This window comes from Calonectris borealis, chromosome 5 (assembly GCF_964195595.1).
Source record: "Calonectris borealis chromosome 5, bCalBor7.hap1.2, whole genome shotgun sequence".
Taxonomy (NCBI): Eukaryota; Metazoa; Chordata; class Aves; order Procellariiformes; family Procellariidae; genus Calonectris; species Calonectris borealis.
Window position 1 is genome coordinate 19,699,366 of NC_134316.1, and position 22,467 is coordinate 19,721,832.

The 22,467-nt window shown below is 43.4% G+C and overlaps 1 protein-coding gene across 1 annotated transcript in view; it reads right to left on the reverse strand.

Moving 5' to 3' along the window:
• Positions 1–19,310, reverse strand: part of KCNK13 (potassium two pore domain channel subfamily K member 13) — a 71,889-nt gene extending 52,579 nt beyond the window's left edge. The window contains exon 1 of the mRNA XM_075151301.1: positions 18,974–19,310. Within this exon, the coding sequence (XP_075007402.1) occupies positions 18,974–19,310 (337 nt within the window). The remainder of the gene's footprint in view (positions 1–18,973) is intronic.
• Positions 19,311–22,467: the final 3,157 nt, after the last annotated feature.

Sequence of the window (22,467 nt, forward strand, 5' to 3'; positions counted from 1 at the left end):
CCCATGTTGCCAGATGCTTGATTCATTTCTAATTTTAAAAATAGAGTATCTTTCAAAAAATGAAAAACAATACGGGAACAAAGAAAGAAAATTACTTACATTCTAATTGTTTCTGTGTAGTGGAATTAACTAGGAATTTTCTAACAAAACATTTTTCACGGGGAAATAACAAAGCATCAAACCCAAGCGGTTCACAGAAACATTTTGGTTTTGACATATTTTTCCCAAAACAGAAACAGGATTCTGACAATTGAGAAGCCGTGTTCCTTAGTGGTCTGCTAAAGAGCCCCGGTTTCCTTGTGTGTGGCTGAGGGACAGCCCCGCTCTGTGGGTTCTCCGGTGACAAGTAACTCGTAACCCCAAAACAACCTGTCATGGAGCCAGAGGTTCAAGACAGTCCAGCTGTGCTGGTGGCTCTCAGACACACAGCGGTCCTCGGGCTCCCTTCGGCATTGGGAGAAACTACCTTTATTCTGGGAAAAGGTCTCCAACTGTCCCAATGCCAGAAACTTCCCAGAAACCACTCTCCTTTTTAGATTCAGCAAGTGGAGTCCTTGGTGCACTTGGCAGCGTGCAGAATCCCCGACATTTCATATCCGGCTGCTCCATGTTGCTTTGAAAAATGAGAAAAAGAAAGTATTCCTGCAGACAACTTTTTGAGTCTCTGGGCAAATGGTATCTTGAGCCTGAACTAGCTCCACCAGGTCACTTGCTTCCCCTAACACCTTTGAACACGCTGCTATTGCAAACTGTCCTCTGGCACTCTAACTGAGCACTAACTGTCCTGGGACAGTTCCAGAGTTCAAGGGTTTAGTGGGCCAATTACCAATTACTAGCTAGCTCCTTTCTTAATAAAGTTGAGCATCTGTTTTGTAAACAGTTCTGCTAAGAAATATATTTTCATTTTATAACTTGGTCTGTAATTCTGAATTATGGAGTAGCGCTGCAGAAATGAAGTCACAGAGATCCTGCAGCCTAATTTACCATTAAAGGGTAGATAAAATGATGACCAAATGTTCGGATTTACAACGAAAGGTAAAGAGGAATTCTCATTATTCCAGGTCAGAAGATGAAATTCAGCTGGAGTCAGGGGGAGATTGCCCCCCTTAATATCCACCTCTTCATAGCTGGTTATCTGCACTCCGATTTTGGCATTACAGCAGAATAGAGGGCCAGGGCCCACTAGGCATTACACGGAAAATAAGACTTGCAGAACAGAACAGAAGAATGAGGAAGAAAATATTTTTGCAGAAAACAAGTCCTTCCTCAGGAAAAGAGGCATAATCCCCTGGCAGTTGGGGAAGAGTGGGCTGGATACTGCGGGCCAGTAAGACAGATCCCACATCCCTGGTTACAGGAGACTCTTACAGCAGCCAGTATTAGATAAAGGCTTCTACGTACTGCTTTGCTGAGAGCGTCTTCCTTCTCACAAATCGCAGGCATCAATCAAGGCATCAGGGCTCAGTTTTTCCAGTTACAGAATCTGGGCTCCAGTTAATGGATCGGATAACAATCAAAACAGCACAGGGGGAGAAAAGGAGACTGCATTTGCAACCAAGACACTATTTAAGATGAAAGGTAAACAAATGATGTGATTTTAATGTTTCAGCCCAATCAGAAAAGTCTCCTCTGCTGTGGATACTTACTGTTTTCCTGTAAATTCATAGCCCTTTACATTTATTCCTTTATTCCACAGCTATTTTAACACACAGCTTAGTCACCCGACCTTTCTAATATCACAGCAAGGCAAAAGCTGGCTTCTGACCCCCGGCAGCCTCCTCGCTGCAGACAGCTGTACCTCGGACCTGGCTGGCACTAGGAGCAAGTGCTGGGAAGTGCTTACGGAAGTCAGAGCAGCTCTTCTTCTTACCCATATTTCTTGCTTTGATTTTTCTCTATGCTGATCAGATGCTGATTCTCTGTCAACTCTAAGATATCTCAAACTCATACTTAAAAGTGTTTCACGCTTTTTTTTTTTTTTACTCATTATGTCAGGAGTTGACATGATTTTGTCAGGATTGCAAACACTTGCCAATGTTCCCCCTTTAATCTCCCAGGGAGGCAATTCTAGGTACGAGACTGTTGCATCTCACAGCTCTAGCAGCAAATAAACATATCAGAAACTGAGCTGATATTTTTGTATGCTTCTGAGCTGCTCATTTTCATGCTAGATTTGGGCTAGTCCTTATTACTTCCTTCTTGTGCAACATGTTCTGTCATGGAAAAAATGATCTGTTTGCAATTGAAAGTGCTGCTGATATAAGGCATTGCTCTAAGAAAAAAAAAACACAGATGAAGAAACACTACTTTAAGTCATTTATTCTAGCTAGCACTTGATTTACCCTAATATGGACAGTTACACCCCAGATAGTCAGAGAGATTGCTCTACTGCAAGGGAATTTTCTCCTGAGCAACTGGAGGGGGGCAGCAGGAATGGCAGCAGGATCACCCCAGGGACCCCACTGAATCAGAGTAGTTTTGAATTCCAGCTAGGATTGCACAAGAGACTCTGAGAAAGGAGCCCCAAAAGTATAGAGAATCAGTGACAGTTAGCATACTTGTTGTGCCCTTTCCTCATCAACTTTGGTGACCGCTTAAACACCAACCTGACTGTCTCAGAGCATCGTGACTCCTTATCCTGCAGGAGAATTTTCTGCCACCAAGGTAGGTCCTGTCAGCGGCACTCATGGCATAGCTATAGTGGTGTGATCTAGATCTCTGCAGCAAGGATTGTGCAGAAATCTGCGTAATTTTTTAAATCCTTAGAAAGGTTCCCAGCACGCTGGGACAGCATGGGAAAAGGTTCTCAGGCTGAAGGTGAGACAGAGGGAAGTGATGTATAGAGACAGATCGTTTTTACTCTAATTAGGTTCCTGGTTCACATCAGTTCCTTGTTCAGCAAATTCTTACAACAGTCATAGGATGGGTCTCATCCCTATCCATACACGTAGATGAAGTTTAACTTCTGTGCTCTTGATTAGGATGAGATTACGCAAATTTTAAGTCTTTGCCACAAGTAAAAGAAAACACCAAGCATACCCACTCCAAGTGACTATATTTTCTGCAAATGCTCTAAGTGATTAAAAGGCTTCCCACTGAAGTGATGGGAAGAAAAACAGGCATTCCCTGTGTGACATAAATGGACAGACACCATTAATGAATGGATCCTTGTGTTATGTTAAAGGTCCTTCCTCTTCAGGAACTACAGATACACCAGTTAGCAACAAAGCCTCAAGCTCTAAGTCCTTAATGAAGAAATGAAATGTTGTAGGAACAAGCACCTGTGTGATGCCATAATTGTCATGTGTAAGGGACGAAATCTATCTTAGGACTCATTAAAGCAAGCAGTTCGGGAACATGCAAGCCAAAAGATTTTGGAGCATAGCCTCATTGTTGAAAGGCAACTGTCTATATTCAACACTTTCTTTAGCCAGACCTATGTCTCCAAAACATCTGGAATACCTGCGACTGAGGGGCAAAGGCATTTAGCCTGGGTAATACTCAGTGGCACTAAAAGACAGCTGGACCACTTCACTTTGACCAAGGGGTAGTGAGTACCTGTGCTGCTGCTGAAGCTCAGCAGGTGACTCTAAGCCTGTGACCCTCATCCTAAACACTTGCCTGCCCACTGGCCCTTTCCAGGGAGGTCTTTTTTCTCTGCAGTTGCCGTCCACTGCCCCCCTCCTCCTCATTTCTGCCTGCTCGCTGCCCAGGCACCTGCTTTAAAAAGTGGTGATACCCAGCTGACTGCAGCTCTGCCTTTGAGCATGGACAGAAGATTAAAAGTAGGATTTACATCTTCTTTTCTGATGGAGTATTTAGGTTAATGAGCCTCAGAGGTAATGGTAAAGAACTTTACATAAACTAGTACTAATGGATGATATTCGATGGGTTTTATTCAATGGGAGCAAAATTTGATTTTTAAAGTGCAAGTCTGCTCAGAAACATGACTGTAAAATCACCTAGTAAACAAAGCAGATCTGTTCTGTGTGTTTTTTGAGTCATGCCAATGTTTTCTTTAGGGTGAGAAGGCTCTGCAGAAAGGTTGTATAAAACATTTAATTTAGCCCCTTGTATGCTGGTAAGATAAAAAATTAATCTTCAAATTATCTGCCCTTCAGTGCAACAGTCTCTCCAAGATATGACATACACTTGTAGACTAAATAAAATGATATTTCAAAAACCAGTATTTTGTCCTTAATTTGAGTAGCAAAACACTTTACAATCTGTATAGAAGTACACTGCAAAAGATGGCTTTTAAACTGATTGCAAACTCACCCACCTTGTTATTTACATGCTCAACTTTAAAGACATCAGGAAAACAGTTCCCAAGTTTCTGCAATAAAACCTCATCCAGTTAATTTCTTTTTCCAGTACCCTCCTGAATCAGCTCTTGAAGCAGGAGATAATTCATTCTGGGGGAGCGACAGAGAAAAAACATGGCTAACAGGAGTGTTTCTCCTTGTAAAAGGACAATTTGCAAAGCAGTAACCTAGCTCTTGCTGCATAAATTACAAAATATTTAGTATCTAGTTATGACAAGCCTGTTACATGCTACCCCCTATGCCTCTGCTCTTTCAGATTCCAGACAAAGAAATTGGAAGAAACAAACGTGGGGAACCTTGAAATTGTCACTAACGGCCCTCAAGAGTAAATGAGGGCACTCAAGAGTAAATGTTTTATTTCTTTGCAATACTTCAATACTAATAACTTGTGAAACACATTTCCTTCCAAAATGATTTTTTTAAGATTATATAGGGGTGTTTTGTCACCAGCACTGAACTGTAGCAGTCCTGCCAAGAAACAAGACTGTAATGTAACAGCAAACAAAAACCCATGAGGTATCAGCGAACAGCCAGAATACAGTGTCCAGCTGAAAACGTGGGGGGAATTCCTTTTATGTACCTGTACGGGAGCATCCAAATTAAAATATGGGCAAGGCTAAAGTCTTACTCTCACACAGGGTGCCAGGACAGTTCTAATGATAAGGGGCTTTGGTTTACAGCTCATCTGGAAGGCAGCGTCTCTTTCAGCACAAGGATGTTTGAATTTGTGGCGAAGCAGCACTTCAGAGGAAGGAATGGCCAGTACTGCTCCCTGGAGCACCTAGGACAGGCTTAAGAACTTTCTCATCAAGCCACAAACCAAGCTTGCACCTGCTTACTCAGAACTAGGAATATTGCAGCCTGAGATGCATGACGCCGACTCTAGTTCTTTGGGCAGATGAAAATTCCTGTTTAAAGCATTACATATAAAAGATGAAAGGAAGAAGAGCAGCCTGTATAACAAAATTAACTCCTACTTAGAAGAAGAGAGAAACTGACCATTACAAAACATAATTTTTCTTACAACAAATAGCACCACAGTGCCAGTGCACAGCATACAGGGAATGGAAAGGAGATGTGATGTAGGGAGAATACAAAAAGAAGGAATTAAAAAAAAAAGAATTAATCTGCGATATGAAAAAAGTTGCATTTAAAGAGAAGGTTCTACCCTAACAGCACTATCCTATTTCTGTTTTTATAGAAATAACTTCAGAAAAACAATCAGTTTGTGCTTCTAACTGGACTATAACATTTCCTTATTTTCAAAGCAATTCATGGAACATGCTGGTTTTGCTCTAACTAGCTTTAAGATTTTTGAGCTTGACTATATAAGGAACTACATGTGTGTGCATAAGAACACGTAATTCAATATCATGCCTGTTTGGCAAGCAGACAGAATCAGACAGAATCACCTGTCTGTACAGGTTACATCTACATTGCTGGCATGAATAAGAGAATCACAAGTACAGACGTACACCAGGAACAGCCTATTTTAGCAAGAAGGCTGGACAGCTGTTGCTGTGAAGTTCTGACTAATTACTGCAAAAGAGTGTTGCAGAAAAGTACAAAATGGATGCAAATATATGCTTAAAATAGAAAACTTTTTTTAGTCTGCCTCTTTAGTACATTTAAATTAAATGTTTTGCTACTTGTTTTGCTTTTTTACAATGTTACAGTTTTACACTGAAGCAATATATATTTTCCACTTCTTTAGTTTTCTAATAACTGAAGACTATCAGATTTTCAGCAGAACTGCTTTCTATTAAAAAGTGTCACACTTAAAATAGTCATCATTTCTTCTGTGTGAATAAAATCACATTTAGGGTCTTATTAACATTCTTACTGTAAGAACAAAACCACCTCAAACTCAAAATTGGTTTGAGGTTGCAAAAAGCCTGGGCTATATTTGCAATCAACAGCACCTTCTGATATATTGAATTTTCACAAGTCAAGAAGACTGAAACACTTCCACAAGCTATATTCTTCCTTCAGGGATGGCAGTGTGAAATCAATGGAACGCTTAAACCACATGAATGCTATAAAAATCCCAATGTTATAATCCTAAATATTTTTCCTGGCAATCTAAATTATATAATAATATTTCAAAGAATACTATTCATACATAAAAGTATTTTTTTCATTTTTAATATTGAAACAATTCTGTTTTGAAGTATCTTTACTGCGCTGAAAAAGCTTTAATATATTAACTGTTGGTGCATCAATAACCTGAACAAATGTTTCACTTTAACAGGTGAAATGATTCCACTGAATAAACAGTACTATCCATATGAGTAAACATAAATAGTAATCAAAGCCTTTATTTTCAGTATTTTATATCTTGACTAAACTATTCTAAAATTCAGTTAAGACAGTCAGCTAATATTAGGATTTAAGTTTGCAACCCTTCCCCCCAGCATTTACGATTTAATTAGCACAACTTTCCCATTCTTTTTATATGTGGGCTAATTCAAGTCAAAATAATTCTTTTATACTAATAACTATAACATAAATCATTATTTGAACTAACTAGTTTTTAATCACTTAAGTCAATATAGTCTCTCTCTTATTGCTTTTGAGCAATCTCACTATTTGGTATACCTAGACCCTCTTTATTCCTAGAATTCATCCACTGGACAAATTAAGACTGTTCCCATAATCAGCAAGTAATTTGTTTACATTAGTGTTTTTCTTTTCTCTATCCAACTTATCCCACTTCAGGGCATGTCTAATGTTCTCAGCCCTGATTAGGCTTTTGCTTTCAATTCAAAAAGTAATTTTCCCTCCAGGAAATAGGAAAACTTAGTACTGCATGTGTCACCACTCCAGTCAGAAAACCCTCATTTGCTGTGTGCTCCAATATGTAGAATGAATCTCCAGCCTGCAGCATGCTCCTCAGGAAACTTCTGGCTTGGAAAATTACAGATGTCGTAGAAGTAAGTATTAGGCAGAAGTAGCAGAATTATAGCAGGGAGATCTTTTCACAAGGTGAGTAGGCTGGAGGGTGGTCCATCTGGAGAATGGACCCATTCTCCACTTGGCCCATCTGGAGAAAGCCAACATCTACCAGAGCTTTCCTTGGCCTGGTATTTGTATGCTCAGTCTTTGCCAGGGAGCTGCAAAAGCAGCCGTGAGCACGGTGCGTCTCCTGAGCTACTCCCCCTTCTGCAAGGGCTGCAGTGTAAATAGCTTGGGGACGGAGGCTGGGCAGTCCGGCGCTGCCTGCCATGTTCCTTCCAACGTTCACCTGGCGAACTCGCAACGTTTCCTTTGGACACACAGATCTCCTACAAAGGTCCCTGCTGCATGCCACCTGAAGGACTATGTTCCATTCTCAGCAGTGTTTTGAGCAAAAAATGCCTTGGCTTGGGAGTATATGGACTTTTTGAAAGTTTAATTGTGTTAAATCACTCCAGAATATAGGATTTGGCCATCCAAATCATTTAGGCCTTCCAACAATTTCAGATATCTAAGACTTATTATCTGTCTGTGTTTGGAAAGTGGGATCCCACAACAGTGGCCTCAGCCGTGTCCCACCCACACTCGAAGGCAAGGCCTGGGCATGCCCAGCCACCCTTCCTCCCTCTACTTCCCCCCATCCCCTGGTTTCTGCAGGAAAACAATGCAAGCGTGGAGCCCCAAAGTGAGCAAGGGTTTATTTTGCTAGGTCTCTCTTTTCAACACGTGGGAGATGAAGGGAGCAGTGGAGAGCACAGTGGAGAATATCGACTGCTCGGTTTAAATGGAATTTCATTGCCTTAATTCTTCATCTGTTGAATACGGATAACAGTAATTTCCTCACGCTCTTGTCTCCAAGTCATACCAGTATATGTAACACCAGCAGAAGGAGGTACAATTAATTACAGCTGCCAAAATAGAGACTTCCAGCAACGTACTCAGCTCCTTAGAGGACTAAGTTCTTCAAAGTAAAGATCTGTTTATTTTTAGCTGTTTTTTGATGAATCTTTTTCCATTCAGGGTTTTTTTTTCCATTCCAGCATCAGTAAAGATATTGTTATATCTGATTTCACTGCTTAAAGTAAGTGCTTCTCAGTCCATGATCAGTTCTATTTTAGGCTGGTTTAAAGTCTATTTAATTTGAGATGTATGCTAAGCAGGGTAACATAATTGCACATGTCAAAGCCTGCTTCATGCTAATATTAAAATGTTGCTTTGATTTCCTGAAGGTTTAAAAAAACATAAATCTATGAAGTTGCATGTAAATGTCACAAAATTAATTTTATCTGCATTTTAAAAATCCAAGTGAAAAACTGCCAAAGAACAAGATTCTATATGCAGTGTGCCGAACACATTACCTTTTTTTTTTTTTTTTTTCCCCCAAGGCTAACAGGGATAATGAATACATGCTATCATAGAACCTGGGGAAAAAAGCTCTGGCAGAGGCACAGAAAGGTCATCTCATCCATTCGGTGCCCGATGATGGAATTAAAGATTCCAGCGTCATTCTTGCAGGATGTCTGGTTAACCTGCTTGCAAAGACTCTGGTGATGGAGTCTGCACAGCATTCCTAGGGAGACTGCACAACTGCTTCGCTTTACTTAGTGTTAGGAAACTTTTTCTAACGTATAACCTGAATCCTCTTTGTTGCAATTTAAGCCCATCAACCTATGTCATAGATGTCACGCACTTCGAGAATACTGTGTTCAATCCTTCCTGCATCGGATTTTCATATATTATGTTCTCCCTCATTAATTCCTTTCTTTCAGCTGTGCAAGTTCCTTGATTTCTTCCGATTTTTGAATAAGTTCTGTTTTCTAGATGTCTGATCATACCAATCATTTCCTTCTAGACCTTGTTTCTAGAAGTGAAGCAGCCGAAATCTGAAAACTGTATTCCAGACAATGCTTCTCAGTACAGCATATAGTGGAAATACTACACTGCAATCTTCCTCATACGTTTCAATGCGATTTTTAAAAAAAATTTTTTACAAAGGCATAGCAACAGTTCTGGACCAGAGACAGGCGGCAGGCCCCTGCAGAACCCCATTTGATACATCCTTCTATTCTGACAATGATCCAGGGAAAACTACTCAGTGAAAACAATTTCCAGCTGGCCCCATTGCAAATTCATCACAACCACATTTCCTCACGTTGCTTATCAAATGTGAGGCAATGTCAAAAGTCATGCTAAAGACAAGATATCAGAGATCAGATGCTTATTTCTTATCCACAGGGCTAGTTACCTTGTCATACAACAAAATAGACTATATTTGACAAGATCTACTTTTGGTAATTATTTTGATCATTACTTGACTCCTTGTTTCCATGTTGATGTTTACAAATAGTTGATCTGATTACCCATTCAAGCAATTTTCAGTGAATTAAGGTTAAGTTGTTTGGGCTATAATTTTCTTTTTTAATTCCTTCCTGTCATCATGCCTTTTTTAAAGACTGGCAAAATGGTTGCCATTATAAGTTGCCTGGAATTTCAGTCCCTTCCATGAGTTGCCAAAGGGCTCCTTACTGCTTTAGTAATTTCTTTGAATGTTCTAGAATGAAGTTGAGTTGGCTTAAGTGATTTGAAAAGATCTGACAGATTTAGGGATTCTAACCCGTTCTTTTACTTTCTCCTTTATCACAAGTGTTAATTGTACCACACATCAGTTCAGAGTTGACCTTTTGAGGAGGCGGGTGCAGAAAAAGGCATTAAACATTTCAGCCTTCTTGGAGTAATTTGTTAGGGCTCTTCCTCTTTCCTGCACAGCAGACCAATATTTTTCTTAGTCTTTCTCATCAGTATTGTGTGGATGAATGAGTTCACATCACCCTTGATACCCCTTGCTAATAGCATCATGTTTTGAGAAGCTGCATTTTTTATTCTGTTCCTGTATTTGCATATTATTCCTTTTATTTGTCTTCACTGATCTCATTTTCTATCCATTTTCTATACGCTTCCTTCTTGTGACTGAAATGAGTAACTAACTTAAAATTTAGACATGTTGGTCTTTTACTACAATTCCTGTCCTCCTTCTACATTTGGATCACTTAAGCCAGCATCTTTTGTATCTTTTGTCCGAGAAACTGCTAGCCTGCCTTAACTCATTTTTTCTTTAGTTTTGATTCCTCTGAGATCGCACACTGCAGATCCTTGAGTTTATTAAAAGTTTTGCTCTTGAAATTCCCTGGTTTTCTGTTCTTCCTCCTTCTCCTCTAAAGAACAATGAACTCTGCCACTCTATGGTCACAGAAGTTGCCTTCTACAAATCCATTGAAACTAGGATAGAATCAAATCCAGAAAGGTTTCCTCTTAAGTTGCTTATACATTTCAAAAACTTGCTAGAGAACTTGTGCTCATCTCCCAGCACATAAACCACTAAATAGATAAACCCTCTATTATGATCAAGTCACGCCCTGGAGAATCTTGCCAGCTCCCCACAAAAAACCTAATCCAAATCTTCTTGAGAGGGTGTAACTGATAAAATTATTTCCTCTACAGACTTCAGAGTGCTTTTAACTACCTACTGCTCTCATTTAAGAGAGACAGAACCTGTGGCAGAGAAGTTATAGTCAGTGTTGCCAACAGTGGTGTGCTGTTTTGGTTCTGCTACTGCCTGGGTGCCCATCTTTAGATTGCTAGGGTGGGATTTATTTCACCTAAATTTCAACACCGATAGTATAAATATCTACCTTTGCACTTGGCTCCTCAGCTGCTTTTTTCCAGTCAGGGAAGAGGAACAGACACATTAGGACATATTAATTCATCTGACCTATTTTAGATTTCTTCTGTAAAATTGGATGACTTGAAGATCACTTGAAGACTCTGGCACTAACAGAAGTAATACAATTTACACAGGAGAACTGCCCTGGCCTTTCCCCTAACCTTGTGGGTTACAGCCCTGTGGTTTAGCCTTGTGTTTCAACCAGTGTCCAAGAGAGAACATGCTAGGCCATCACTCCTGCACCTTTTTTAGATCTTGCTTGTAAAAGTATTTCCAGGTTGATTTAATTTCATACTTCCTTTCTGTTACATGGTTTGCTTTGTTTGAAGATTTCTACTTTGTTCTGCATATAGCAGAGACTGGTGGCCGTTTTGTCATTATAACCACTTTTCTCCTTTTCACATTTTTTCCTACATCTTTGCTTTATACAGATCTGTCATATATTACAGAAAGCTTTCAGTAAAAGTTATAGTGAACCGTTCACTTAAGCAGGTAAGTCTTTCAAAGGTGGGGAATGTTTTAGTTTTATTAACATATGCTGCCTTAGGCTGGTAGCAATTAAAAGTTAAGCGAGCTGACAACTACCAAGTAGTCACAGTAGTCTCTGTAAAGCACATAAAGGGCCTCAGTTTACCTGCAACTTCCCTAAAGCATCAGCCTAAGCACCCCTTACTGGCAAACACAGAATCAAATGGGGGCGGGGGGCGGAGAGAGATGAAGGATGGGAATGGAAAGTGAAGAGCCTTTTGCTCTAGAGATGCCTTTCCCGAAGCTCCTTCCCAAGCCCAAGGGAAGGGAATCAGTCCCATCCTCAACCTCAGAGCACCCACGTCTTTCAGGCGCTCAGGGCTATCAGTGCAGGAGTATTACAATGCATTTTTAAAGATGACCTATAATTAATGAAAGACTTTTTTATATACAGTAGACAAAACTTTTTTCTGAAAGTATCAAAATGAGAGAGGAAACATTCTTCCTTTTTTTTTTCCCACTCTGCCAGCTCCCTGCATGTCAAATAAACCTCCTTGCTCTTCGCTGCTTCTAATTTCGTTGTTTCTGGCTGCTATTTGTTTCCTCTTCTTGGCATGGGGCAAGCCTTGTTGTTCCTCTTTCTTTTGTAGCTCCACTTTTAAGACATCTATTGAGCGAGATATTTTTTATCTTTAATTAAAATCTTCTTTGTAGTCCTCTTAATGCAAATTCTACATTATTTGGAAAAAAAATAAACCCTGTTCTGTTCTGTTTACACAACAAAGGCCAGCAGGATTGTTTCAATACTTTCCGAAAAAACAGCCTCCAAAGCAATCAGTGTAACAATTTTTTTTTTCATGTTGTTTCTTGTATATCTGTGAAATATTTCAAAGCAAAATGTTCCCTTCTAAATTTCATCTCCTTGCTCAATGTTACTTACTCAGCCAGATGCACTTTCCACTTTTAAACTATCACCATACAGTTGCTGATACATTAATTACTGCAATGACATTTTTATGAAGCTGTTTCTTGTATACTATTTCTGCTCATCAGAATTCCTAGTTTTCTGCACTGAAACTATGAGATCTTTGGATATTTTGTCATTGTGGAAACTAATTATCATTTTTAAAGGATGCCAAAAGGAAAAGGACAGCAGACATGACACATTCGGTAACCCGTATTCCACCCTTCCAGGCTACAAGTGGAATATGCTTGTCAAGTCAGACACTGCAGGATGTGGTAGATTCAAAGGGAAAGAGAGAGCGAGTGTCACTGTAACTCAAGCAGTCATGACCTGTATTGATATTTGGGGTATTCCTATCCTTCTGGCTACTCTACAATAGAAGAAAGCAGGGGAACCATCAATACGTTACCTTCAACAGAGTTTGTTGGAACTAAATGTTTTATTTTTAATTGTTTATCTGAAAGAGAATCTGAACAGCCTGGTGCAGTCTTTGCACTCCTGCTGATGAGTATGGCAAGATGACAAAAAGTACTTTATATGCAGGAAAGGACTCAGAGGCTTAGTGGCTCCAGGAATGTAATCTAGTCCTTGCATGCTCTGGTTCTGTACATCGTACCAAGGAGAAGGTAGGCACCTCAGAAGGGTATCTGAAACAGGCCCCGTGCCGAACAAGTAGTTCTTCATAGGAATGTCTCCATCACTGAGAGCAGCCTTGGTGAAAAGCATCTTGGAATCAGTAAAGGATCCATAATACTGAAAATGATGTACACATCGCCCTCCACTAAATGTAATCTTCATCAAGAACAGCCAGAATCTATTATTAGAAAAATCCAGAAAGTGACTGAATCTATGAAAAAAGAAAACGCTAGCTCCTGTGAGCTTACCTCATTGTCCCACCTGGGATTACGGAGCCCTGGTTATGGCTCAGTGGCTAAGCAGGTCGTTTTGAATTATTAGGGCTGCTTCCAGCATAAACAATACTTAAAGAAGAAAAATGTTAGCTAGGAGAACAATGCACCTTGTGCTGTACAAGTTCAAATAGTTCAGGCATGGTCCGGTTAGATAATGGTGCATCCTTTGGTCTCTGTGACTCTAGGAGTAAGCTTGGCCCTTGGCCCCAGGTGGAGCATTCAGTGCAGTTGCCACCCTTTGTTCAGTCTACATATGGTAAAGACAGAGTGATCTGAAGGCTACAAGCAGTAGCCCAGCTCTCTGGTTTTAATGACCTTGATGGTTTGCTGGGCATTACCCCCCCCACACACTTTTTTTTGCACAGCTGTAACTCATACTCAGTATTAGGTACTGTATTTACACGGGTGGAAATGAGGAAACTGGCACTTTCTCTGACATTGATGAGCACTCCCTCCTTCACTCCAGGACAGACTGCTGTAAGATGGACAGTGTGGCTGTCTCACCCTGTGCAGATTTCCCCATTAGTAAACGACGCTCCCATCAGCAACCCCCTCGAGGCTGCTTAAAGAAGATGGTGTGACTCCCTTCTGTACAATACGCTGTCTGTTGCTGGTCATCTCTACTGTAAAAATCTCACCCTTCACTCCAGGAAATTTTACCTCTTGGGCCTCAGGTAATGCATTGGTGGACAAATCTCTTTTCTCACCTTGCACCAAAACTTTACGCCTCCAGTCCAACATGCTGCAGCTTCTTGCAGAGAGGAAGGATGCAAATTTTTGTAATTTCTCCAGAAAATGTACCTCTTTTTGTGAAGATGATGTAATTTCCTCCTTTGCCTCACTGCTTATAAACAGTTCACACAGAAAAACAAGAGGCAACGGGCACAAATTGAAATACAGGAAATTCCATTTGAACAGGAGAAGAAACCCTCTTTTACTGTGAAGGTGGTCAAACACTGGCACAGGTTGCCCTGAGAGCTTATGGAGTCTCCATCCATGGAGATACCCAAACCCCGACAGCAGGTGGCCCTGAGCAGCCTGCTGGAGCTGACCCTGCTTGGAGTGCGGGGGTTGGACTAGACGATCCCCAGAGATCCCCTGCAACCTCCACCAGCCTGCGAAAAGGGCAGCCGTATCATACGTCAGTTTGAGGAGTTGCTTCAGCTTATGCCTTGATGACAAGAAACATTTTATTCCATTTAGAGTTAAAATAAACAGCTTTTAATCAAGATTATAATATGGGCTGGGGTGAGTTTTTTCAAAAAGAAAAAGGAAACAAAGTCCTTTCAGTTTTCTTAAGTTATTCAAAGAAAAACAGCTCTACAAGAGATAAGGGTGTCTTGATGCATCGATAAATTCTTTACTTGATGCAATTGAAGTCAATAACGTTTTTTTCCAATGGTTTCAAAGAGCAGAGGAGGATCTAGATGCTGCAAATAGCCCAGTAATGCTAAGCCTCTGTATTGCTCAAGGGTAGCAGCATCCACCTATTTCCAGTGGAATTGAGGGTGCCCAGTGTCTGTCACAAAAGATAAGAAGTGATTCAATGCGTCAATCTTCAATCACCTGGGCAGCAGCTCCCTACCTCTTGGAGACGCTACTGTCTGTTCCACAGAGGTCCTTAGAGAGCCTGCTGATAATTGAGACCTTACAGTCTAATGCTGCTGAACACCCAGAGCCTACCAAATGCTGTACCCCCCATATAAACCACATAAACATCCACTGAAGTGCAAACTGGGACTTAGATCTTGTTTTACTTTCTGGTCTGCAGAATATTTTATTAGTCTATGCAAAGTGGAAGAGTTTCAACAGAAAACACAGAGCCCCAGCTTAAGATTATTCCCCAGACCAGTGGTCAGGGCGCTCTGCTGAGACACGGGGATGTTGCTTCAAGTCCTTGCTGAGAAAGAAGTTGCTTTGATCTCTCACACCCTGAGGCAGTACTACTACCACCTAATTTCTAGGCAAAAGGGACACTACATTATGTGACAAAGGGCTAACTGGAAACCAAAGCGGGCTTATGGAGGAGCCCACCACACATGTGTTGGCTCCTCCCTGCAGGTTAGAGTTAGGCACCTGCCTTCATGGGATGGAGAGGCTTCGATCCCATCTTCTTCCTTGGAATCACCTCCTGGCTAGTCTAGGTAGTCTCCCAGTTGGGCAGGTATTTGTGGTAGCTTCTTACATTTCTAATGTTTCCACTTACTGTATAGGTAACCTTAGTGCTGGATGACACTAAGCAAAAGACACATCAAAATTAAGAGTTACAGGCTGAGCACTGATAGGAATAAATCCTTTTATGGAACAAACTCTAAATTACTAAACTAAGAAAAGACATTATTTATTTTTTATTAGTTCAGCTCTATTTAGCTTTGTATTTTCTTGACAAATGAAAACAGGCTGGTTATATTAAGTTTTGACCTCTTGACTCGATGCACTGATATCATGCTCCGATATCTATGTGACAAACATTTTATGTGAACCTTAATTAAAAAGCCAGTATTAATTGCCTTAGATACTGCAAAACTCTCTTCTTTTCTCTGAAAGCCAAAAACACATTACGGAATTTCTTTCTAGCTAACGTACAGGAAGCAGTTGATGCTACAGGTAATGTTTGAGTGATGCTTTAGCAGTATATCAAAGTCACCTTATTTACTGCAGAAGAAATAAATTTATTTTGCTACTCCACCACAGTAATTTACACTATACAAAAAAGAAAAAAAATAATATGAAGTTTACAAAAGAGATAAAAGATGACTGCTTTTACAACAATTTACTTGCTAAATCAAAAGCTTCTACACTAGCACATAGTGCTGAGCGTAGAAGGTTAGCTCATATTAGGAATATACCATAAAAGCACGTATTCCTGACATAGCGCTTTCAACTGAAGGCACCAAATTTTATTTAGCTGTAGAAATGTATATAGCCACCAGAAGTATAGACTGAAAAACACATGAAATAATCATTCCACTTTCCTCAGAACTAGCAAGGTCACAGCTGGAGTAATACATTAATTTTGGCACACCATGCTGGGGCATGAAAGAAGATGTGGACCATTTGGAAAGGGCTGATAAGAGAGCAAAAATATTGATTTGAGATGTGTGAAACAATATCTATTGTTAGGACCCCAATATGGTTGATAAAAATGGGTGTGTGGTTGCAGAGCCTGCAGGAGAACGCTCCTGCGTGGCACAGCTGAGGGGCTCTGGCCGAAGCACAACAGTCTTGTGAATGTCTGGAGAGCCCAGCCCGCGGCACAAAGAGCTGAAACGCACAATCAGTCTCACAAAACAGCAATGCTACTAAGAAGGTTAAGAAAGAGGGATGCCATTGCTATGATTGAAAGAGTGCAATGCCACTGATGGGATTAAGAAAGAATGATGCAATTGATAAAACACACTGAAAAAGTGACACCATTGATAAGACTGCGAAAGAACAACACCAGGTCAAAAGAAGGGACAGGATGTAAATTGCCAAAGTCTACAAACCATACACAATCTGAAGGAAAAAGGGTTCTCGAGGACATTTTCTGCAGAAACATTGATGGAGCTCTAAATTGTGGGCCACGGAAATCGGCAAGCCAGCGAAATTACCAGAAAGTATGAGTGGATATGTGGATGCTTGTGTTTGCAAGCAGCTACAGGTAATAAGACCATAGATACCCTTCTCTCCTTAACAGTCTCATTTATATAAGATAAATATTAATGTTAAGAACTATTGGCATCAGTTAATACATGTGAGAGGTAACTGTATCACTGCAAAGGGGAGTTACAACATTGTGGCTTTCTGAATTGAAAGAGGACTGAAGGGACACATGACAACCATCTTTGAGTACCTAAGAGGCCATTCTCTGAGTATGAAGCATGGTAAGACAAAAATAATGCAAGTTACTGAACTGCAGTAAGGTAGACATCAGGAAAACCTTTTTTTCTGGTGAGGATAATAATGCACAAGGCTGCATTCCTTGTGGAAGTTGTGGGATCTCCAACAGTGCAGGTTCAAAATGGCAGCTTGGACAAACATCTATCAGGAAAAAAAATTCGCATATAATTGACCTCCTCTAGGAACAGAGGTGGACCAGGTGGACTTTGGAGATCTGGTCCCAGCTCTCTTTACTACGATTTTATGGCTATAGCAAAGGCTAGCATCGACACTGTATTTTGATCATACAAGAAGCACACCTTAAGAGAGATGTTACAATGGCAAACAAACTACAGCAGTTCGCAAAAATGGGCTTAACACTGTTGTAAGTTACTTTAAATTACCAGTTCAGCAGAACATTTAAGCATAGTTCTTGAGCCTTACAGACTTAAGGTCTAAGGACACAAAACACCCAAATCTTGATGCCCTGAGGAAATACAAAACCAGCCTGATGACATTTTTCACAACAAAATTAACTCCAGACCTAAGCAACTCAGTACTAGGGAGATGTTGAGCAGAACCACTGGAAAGTGTCAGGTATTCTACAACCTGCAGGACAGCACAAACTCTCACACGTCCCACACAAAGCAAGGCATCTCAAAACTCCTCTTCAGGGAACAAGTGTTAATGGAGATTTCCTGAAGAATTGCTGTTGGTAATTAAATGATCATTCCTCAGTGTGCGTTTCACACGTGGAGGGAAACTGATGTGAATTGGAGATACCATTACTAAGATTTAGTGACCCCATTTGTCAGAGTGGTAAATGCACACAAGATTGCCTGTCTTTAACTACAGCAAGCTCCGTTTCTCCGGGGCTTTTAGCTGTCCGCAGCCGCCTGAGCAAAGCCTGTCTGTTGACACCCGTGGGCTCCCTGGGGTGCTTACACCGGTTCTTGGGGTGCCCCTTTTCATCTTAATGTACTCTCGTCAGCTCCCTCGGAATTTCTATTCAATATCACCTTCCCCCGAAGGCTCCCTCAACCTGAATAAACTTGGGTTTATTCACAAACGAAATCAGCGGTGCCCATCGACTTGTTGATTCTGCCTCAGAAAGCCAGAAGCGCAAAAAGCCGAGTGCTTTGAAACCCAACCTTTCCAAGTTGCACACTTTGCAGCCGGACACTACAAAATCTATTTTATGGTTCTTGTTAAGACCAGACTAGATCCTCAGAAAAGTCTCTTCTGAGCTTATGAAGCCTATGAAGCCACCTACCTCCAGATCTAAGATTTGCTAGAATAAGATTTCCCAGAATTTAAAGACATACAGCATTTGTTTAAAGCTTTGGGCTTCGGGTGCGACTGTTCTCTCAGAGTCTGCCACCGCATGCCGAGGCCAGGTTCCCCCGCGCAGGCAAGCCAAACTCCCGGGGAGAAGTTCGGCAGCCGCTGCCCTGCCCGCCCGCCGCACAGCGCCCGCAGGGCGAGCAGCCCGCCGGGCTGCCGGCGCCCAGTTTCCCAGCGCTGCTGGGGCGCCTAACAGGAGCGCGCCTTCCGCAAGCGTGGTGCTTCCCGCACCTGCTTTGTGGGGAGGAGGGGAAAGAAGGAGCAGCGAGGAGACAGGACCATGCCCGGCACCGGCGCGAAGCCCGCTGTAAGCCCGGGGAGCTGGGGAGAAGAGAAGGGGCACGCATCCCCGGTCGCCCTCGCCCCGCCACCGCCCCGGCCCCCGCCCGTCCCTCCGCGGCCGCCGGCGGGTCCCGCCGCTCACCGATAGTGGAAACGACGGTGCCCACGAAGTAGAAAGCGCCGGTGAAATCCCATCGGGGCCGGATGTCATCGACGCGGATGCCGGCCACGCTGGCCTCTTCGTACTCCCTGAGGAAATGCCGGAGCTCGGCGCGGCTCAGGTTGTGGCGCCGGGTGAAGTTCTCCAGCCGCTCCTCCCAGCGCTCCTTGGCCTCCCGCTCCGTGGGCAGCTCGATGGCCGAGAAGACGGCGGCGCCGCACAGCATGTACAGCACGATCAGCACCGCCAGCAGGAGGAACCGCGCGTTGTCCGCGTTCAGGCGACCCGCGCTGGAGCAGCAGCCGCCGCGACACGCCATCCTCCGCCCCGCGGGACCGGGCTGCCGCGCCGCCACGCTACGTCGGGGCCCTCCCGCCGCCGCCGCCGCCGGGCATCACGGCGCCGCCCGCCAGGCGTGCGCCGGGCCGCGGCCGCAGAGCTCAGGGTGCCGCGGAGCCCGGCGGCAGCGAGCAGCGCTCCCGGGAGCCGGCCGGCACCTCCGCCCCGGGGGCAGGGCGCTGCCCCGCCGTGCCCCGCACGGCCCCGCGGCGGACGGGCTTCGGGCTGCGGCGCATCCTGCGGGCGAAGGAACCGCCCGTCCCGGCCCGGCCCGGCCCGTCCCGTCCCGCGGTGCCCCTCAGCCCCGCCGCGCCCCGCGCCGGGCTCCCGACTCCGCCGGTTTCATATCCCCTTCCTTCCCCCGCCCCGAGCACGTCGGAGCGGGGCGCAGGCACAGGCACCGCCAGGCGCCTCCTGCCTGCCGGGGGGGCGAGGCGGGACCGGGGCAGCTCGCCCCGCCGCCCTCCCCCGCCGGCGCCGTGGGGCACCTCCGCCCCGGTCCGCGGGGGGCGGCTGCCCCCGACCCCGGGCCGCCCGCGCCATGGCCACCGGGGAGCCGCGGGCCGGGCCGCGCCTCTGAGGGAAGCTCCTCTCGGCCGAGGCGCGGCCGCCGCCCCCGAGGGTCTCCCTGGTGCTCCGGGCAGGGCAGGGCGGGGCGGGCCGGCACCTGGCAGGGCGGGCCGCCGGAGGGCGGCTGCCCCGCGGCCTCCACCCCTCAGAGGGGCGGGGGGCTGCCCCCCCCAGCGCCCGCGGCCTTCCCGCCCGCCGGGGGCTGCTGTCCGCCCAGTCCTCGGCCCAGGCCCGCGGCCGTGGGGCGGAGGAGCGCTGTGCCGCCCAGGGCAACGGGGCCTCTTCCAGAGACCAGGAGTAAAAATCTGCAGCTGATGACATGCCCCTACCATCAAAGCAAGAAAAATTACTCCCTTTTGCCAAAAGAGGGCACCTCTTTCTCTACAGGTCTGGTTATCGATTGCCTTCTCGACAAGTTATTACATCTCCATCCTCGACACTGGGCAGTCGAAGGGAAATTGTGTGTGGAAGACAGAGGCAGTTCTCCAACTGCAATGTGGTTTAAAAATGCATTATTTTCAGGGTCAAAGAGCTCTAAATCCAAACCTTCTGGAAAAATCATTGTTACTATAAAAAGAAAAAGCTAAACTCAGCAATATCTGGCAATTGCTACAGTGCTGAATTCTACTTTAAAATGATTGGGGGCTAGAATTCAGCTCTATAAAACATTAGTATATAAACACTCTTTCTTTCCAATGAAAGACAACCTACATACATTTTGTTTTAGAAAGCAGGTTAATGAGGAATTACTACATTTACTTCCCCTCCCCCCATTTTCTATTAATTATGTTGCCGTTAAAAGGCAATGGGAACTAATGGTAAGATCTTAGTAATTACAAATCTCCCTTAACGGTAGATAATCGTATACTTAGCGTAAGAGGCATTGATGGTCTCACAGCCTGAGGTGTACTTGCATCTCGGGTACCGGTCTGACTCCTGGGGGTGGACTGTGGGCAGTTCTGGGCCGGTGTTCGAGAGAGGATCACCAACTGCCTGGCAACGAAACTGCTCGGCACAGAGAGAAGCCAAGTCCTTTTCCCACGTTGCACAGTAAACCAACAGCCGAGGATGAATGCTTCCTCTTTGTTTTTTCCTATTTGTTGTTGATACATAACACATCATGTTGCAGGATTTTATTCCCCCTTCATTAGCCTTCAACACAGACTGACATATGGCAATTAAAATTAGCAGCAGTGCTGGAAGACATTAAACAGCCAAAAAAAGAGGAAGACAAGATGCCAATCAAACTAACCAGACTCTGTGCCAAGTGCTAAAGGTAACCACATGCTTCCATAAAAATGCTGGTGTATCTTTAAAATTATTGATAGTTCCTATTAGAGGAAAAAACCCCAACCTGTATTTCCCTGCTTTGCTGCTCTTCGCCAGCCAGAAGGAAGATGGATCTAAATCAGTGCTCTCCCAGCCAGCAGAGGCAGCAGAACTGACTGAGCACCCTCAGTCCACACTGAAGTCTCTATCCATCAAAGTTGTTCTTGGGTGGCTTGGATTAGCACAGGGGAACAGGAGCCTTTAACTGCTTGCAACCATGACGTCAATGTGATTGCCCAAAGGAATGTGAAGAACAATCACATTATCCAAAGAATTATCCAATAGGATAATAAATAATAGGAGTTCCTCCTATTATTTACATATTATTTTGTTAGTGAGGAATAGTTATTTTTGTGTTGGTCTTGGGCGTAGAAGGAGCGGAGCATTACATTAATGCAGGTAAGCACACCTGGCATGGTTTTGAAAGACAATGAAGTATACTACTGTCACTGAGCATCAAAAATTGCAAGGTCCCTTAATTTGTCAAATCTGATCTTCACCAAACTAAAACACTATAAAGGACGTGCAGTGATTTAATCTCTTAGAAAGCGGCTTTTTAAGGACATGCTCCCTATTAAGGGATAGAGCAAGAGTGAGCTGATACTGACTGGAATCCTGAAGTAGAAAATGAGAAGATGGCTGACAAATATCACAGGTGTGGCACCTTTTATTGTTTTAAGCTCCTTTTCTTCCTTTACTTCCCCTGTTTTAATTAAGGTACTTTCTTGTAAAAAAGGTCACTATTCCCATTGCTCTTTGGTAGATAGCTGGAAAAACTTGAGTGTGTGGAGAGCACTAACAGTGTAACAACGCAGTCACCTTTCAGAGCGTTTAAGCAAGGTTGAATAAAGAAATGCAATGTGTTCACTGACAAAAGGGAAAAAAAGTTATCTTTTAGTTTCAGGTGAAAAAAATGGTTAAACATACTGCTCACATTTAAATTAACCCCAAATCTGAGTTAACATCTTGTGAGCCCGAACACTGAATGCTTTGCCATTAACCTCAGTGCAGTCACTTGTGGCATCATTATCAGGAAACCTGCTAGGTTTGCCCTACCCCTCAGCACCACAAGCACCCAGCTCCCTACTGTCTATATGTGCAGGCACTTAGTGACAAAAAGATGGGTGGTGGTGAGACTTAGCACGATTGTAAATAATAGAAAAAAATCAATGTATTTACTACTTCTGTTGATAATGTTAAATGCTAACCCTGCAATTAAGAAAGCTACCCTAGTAACG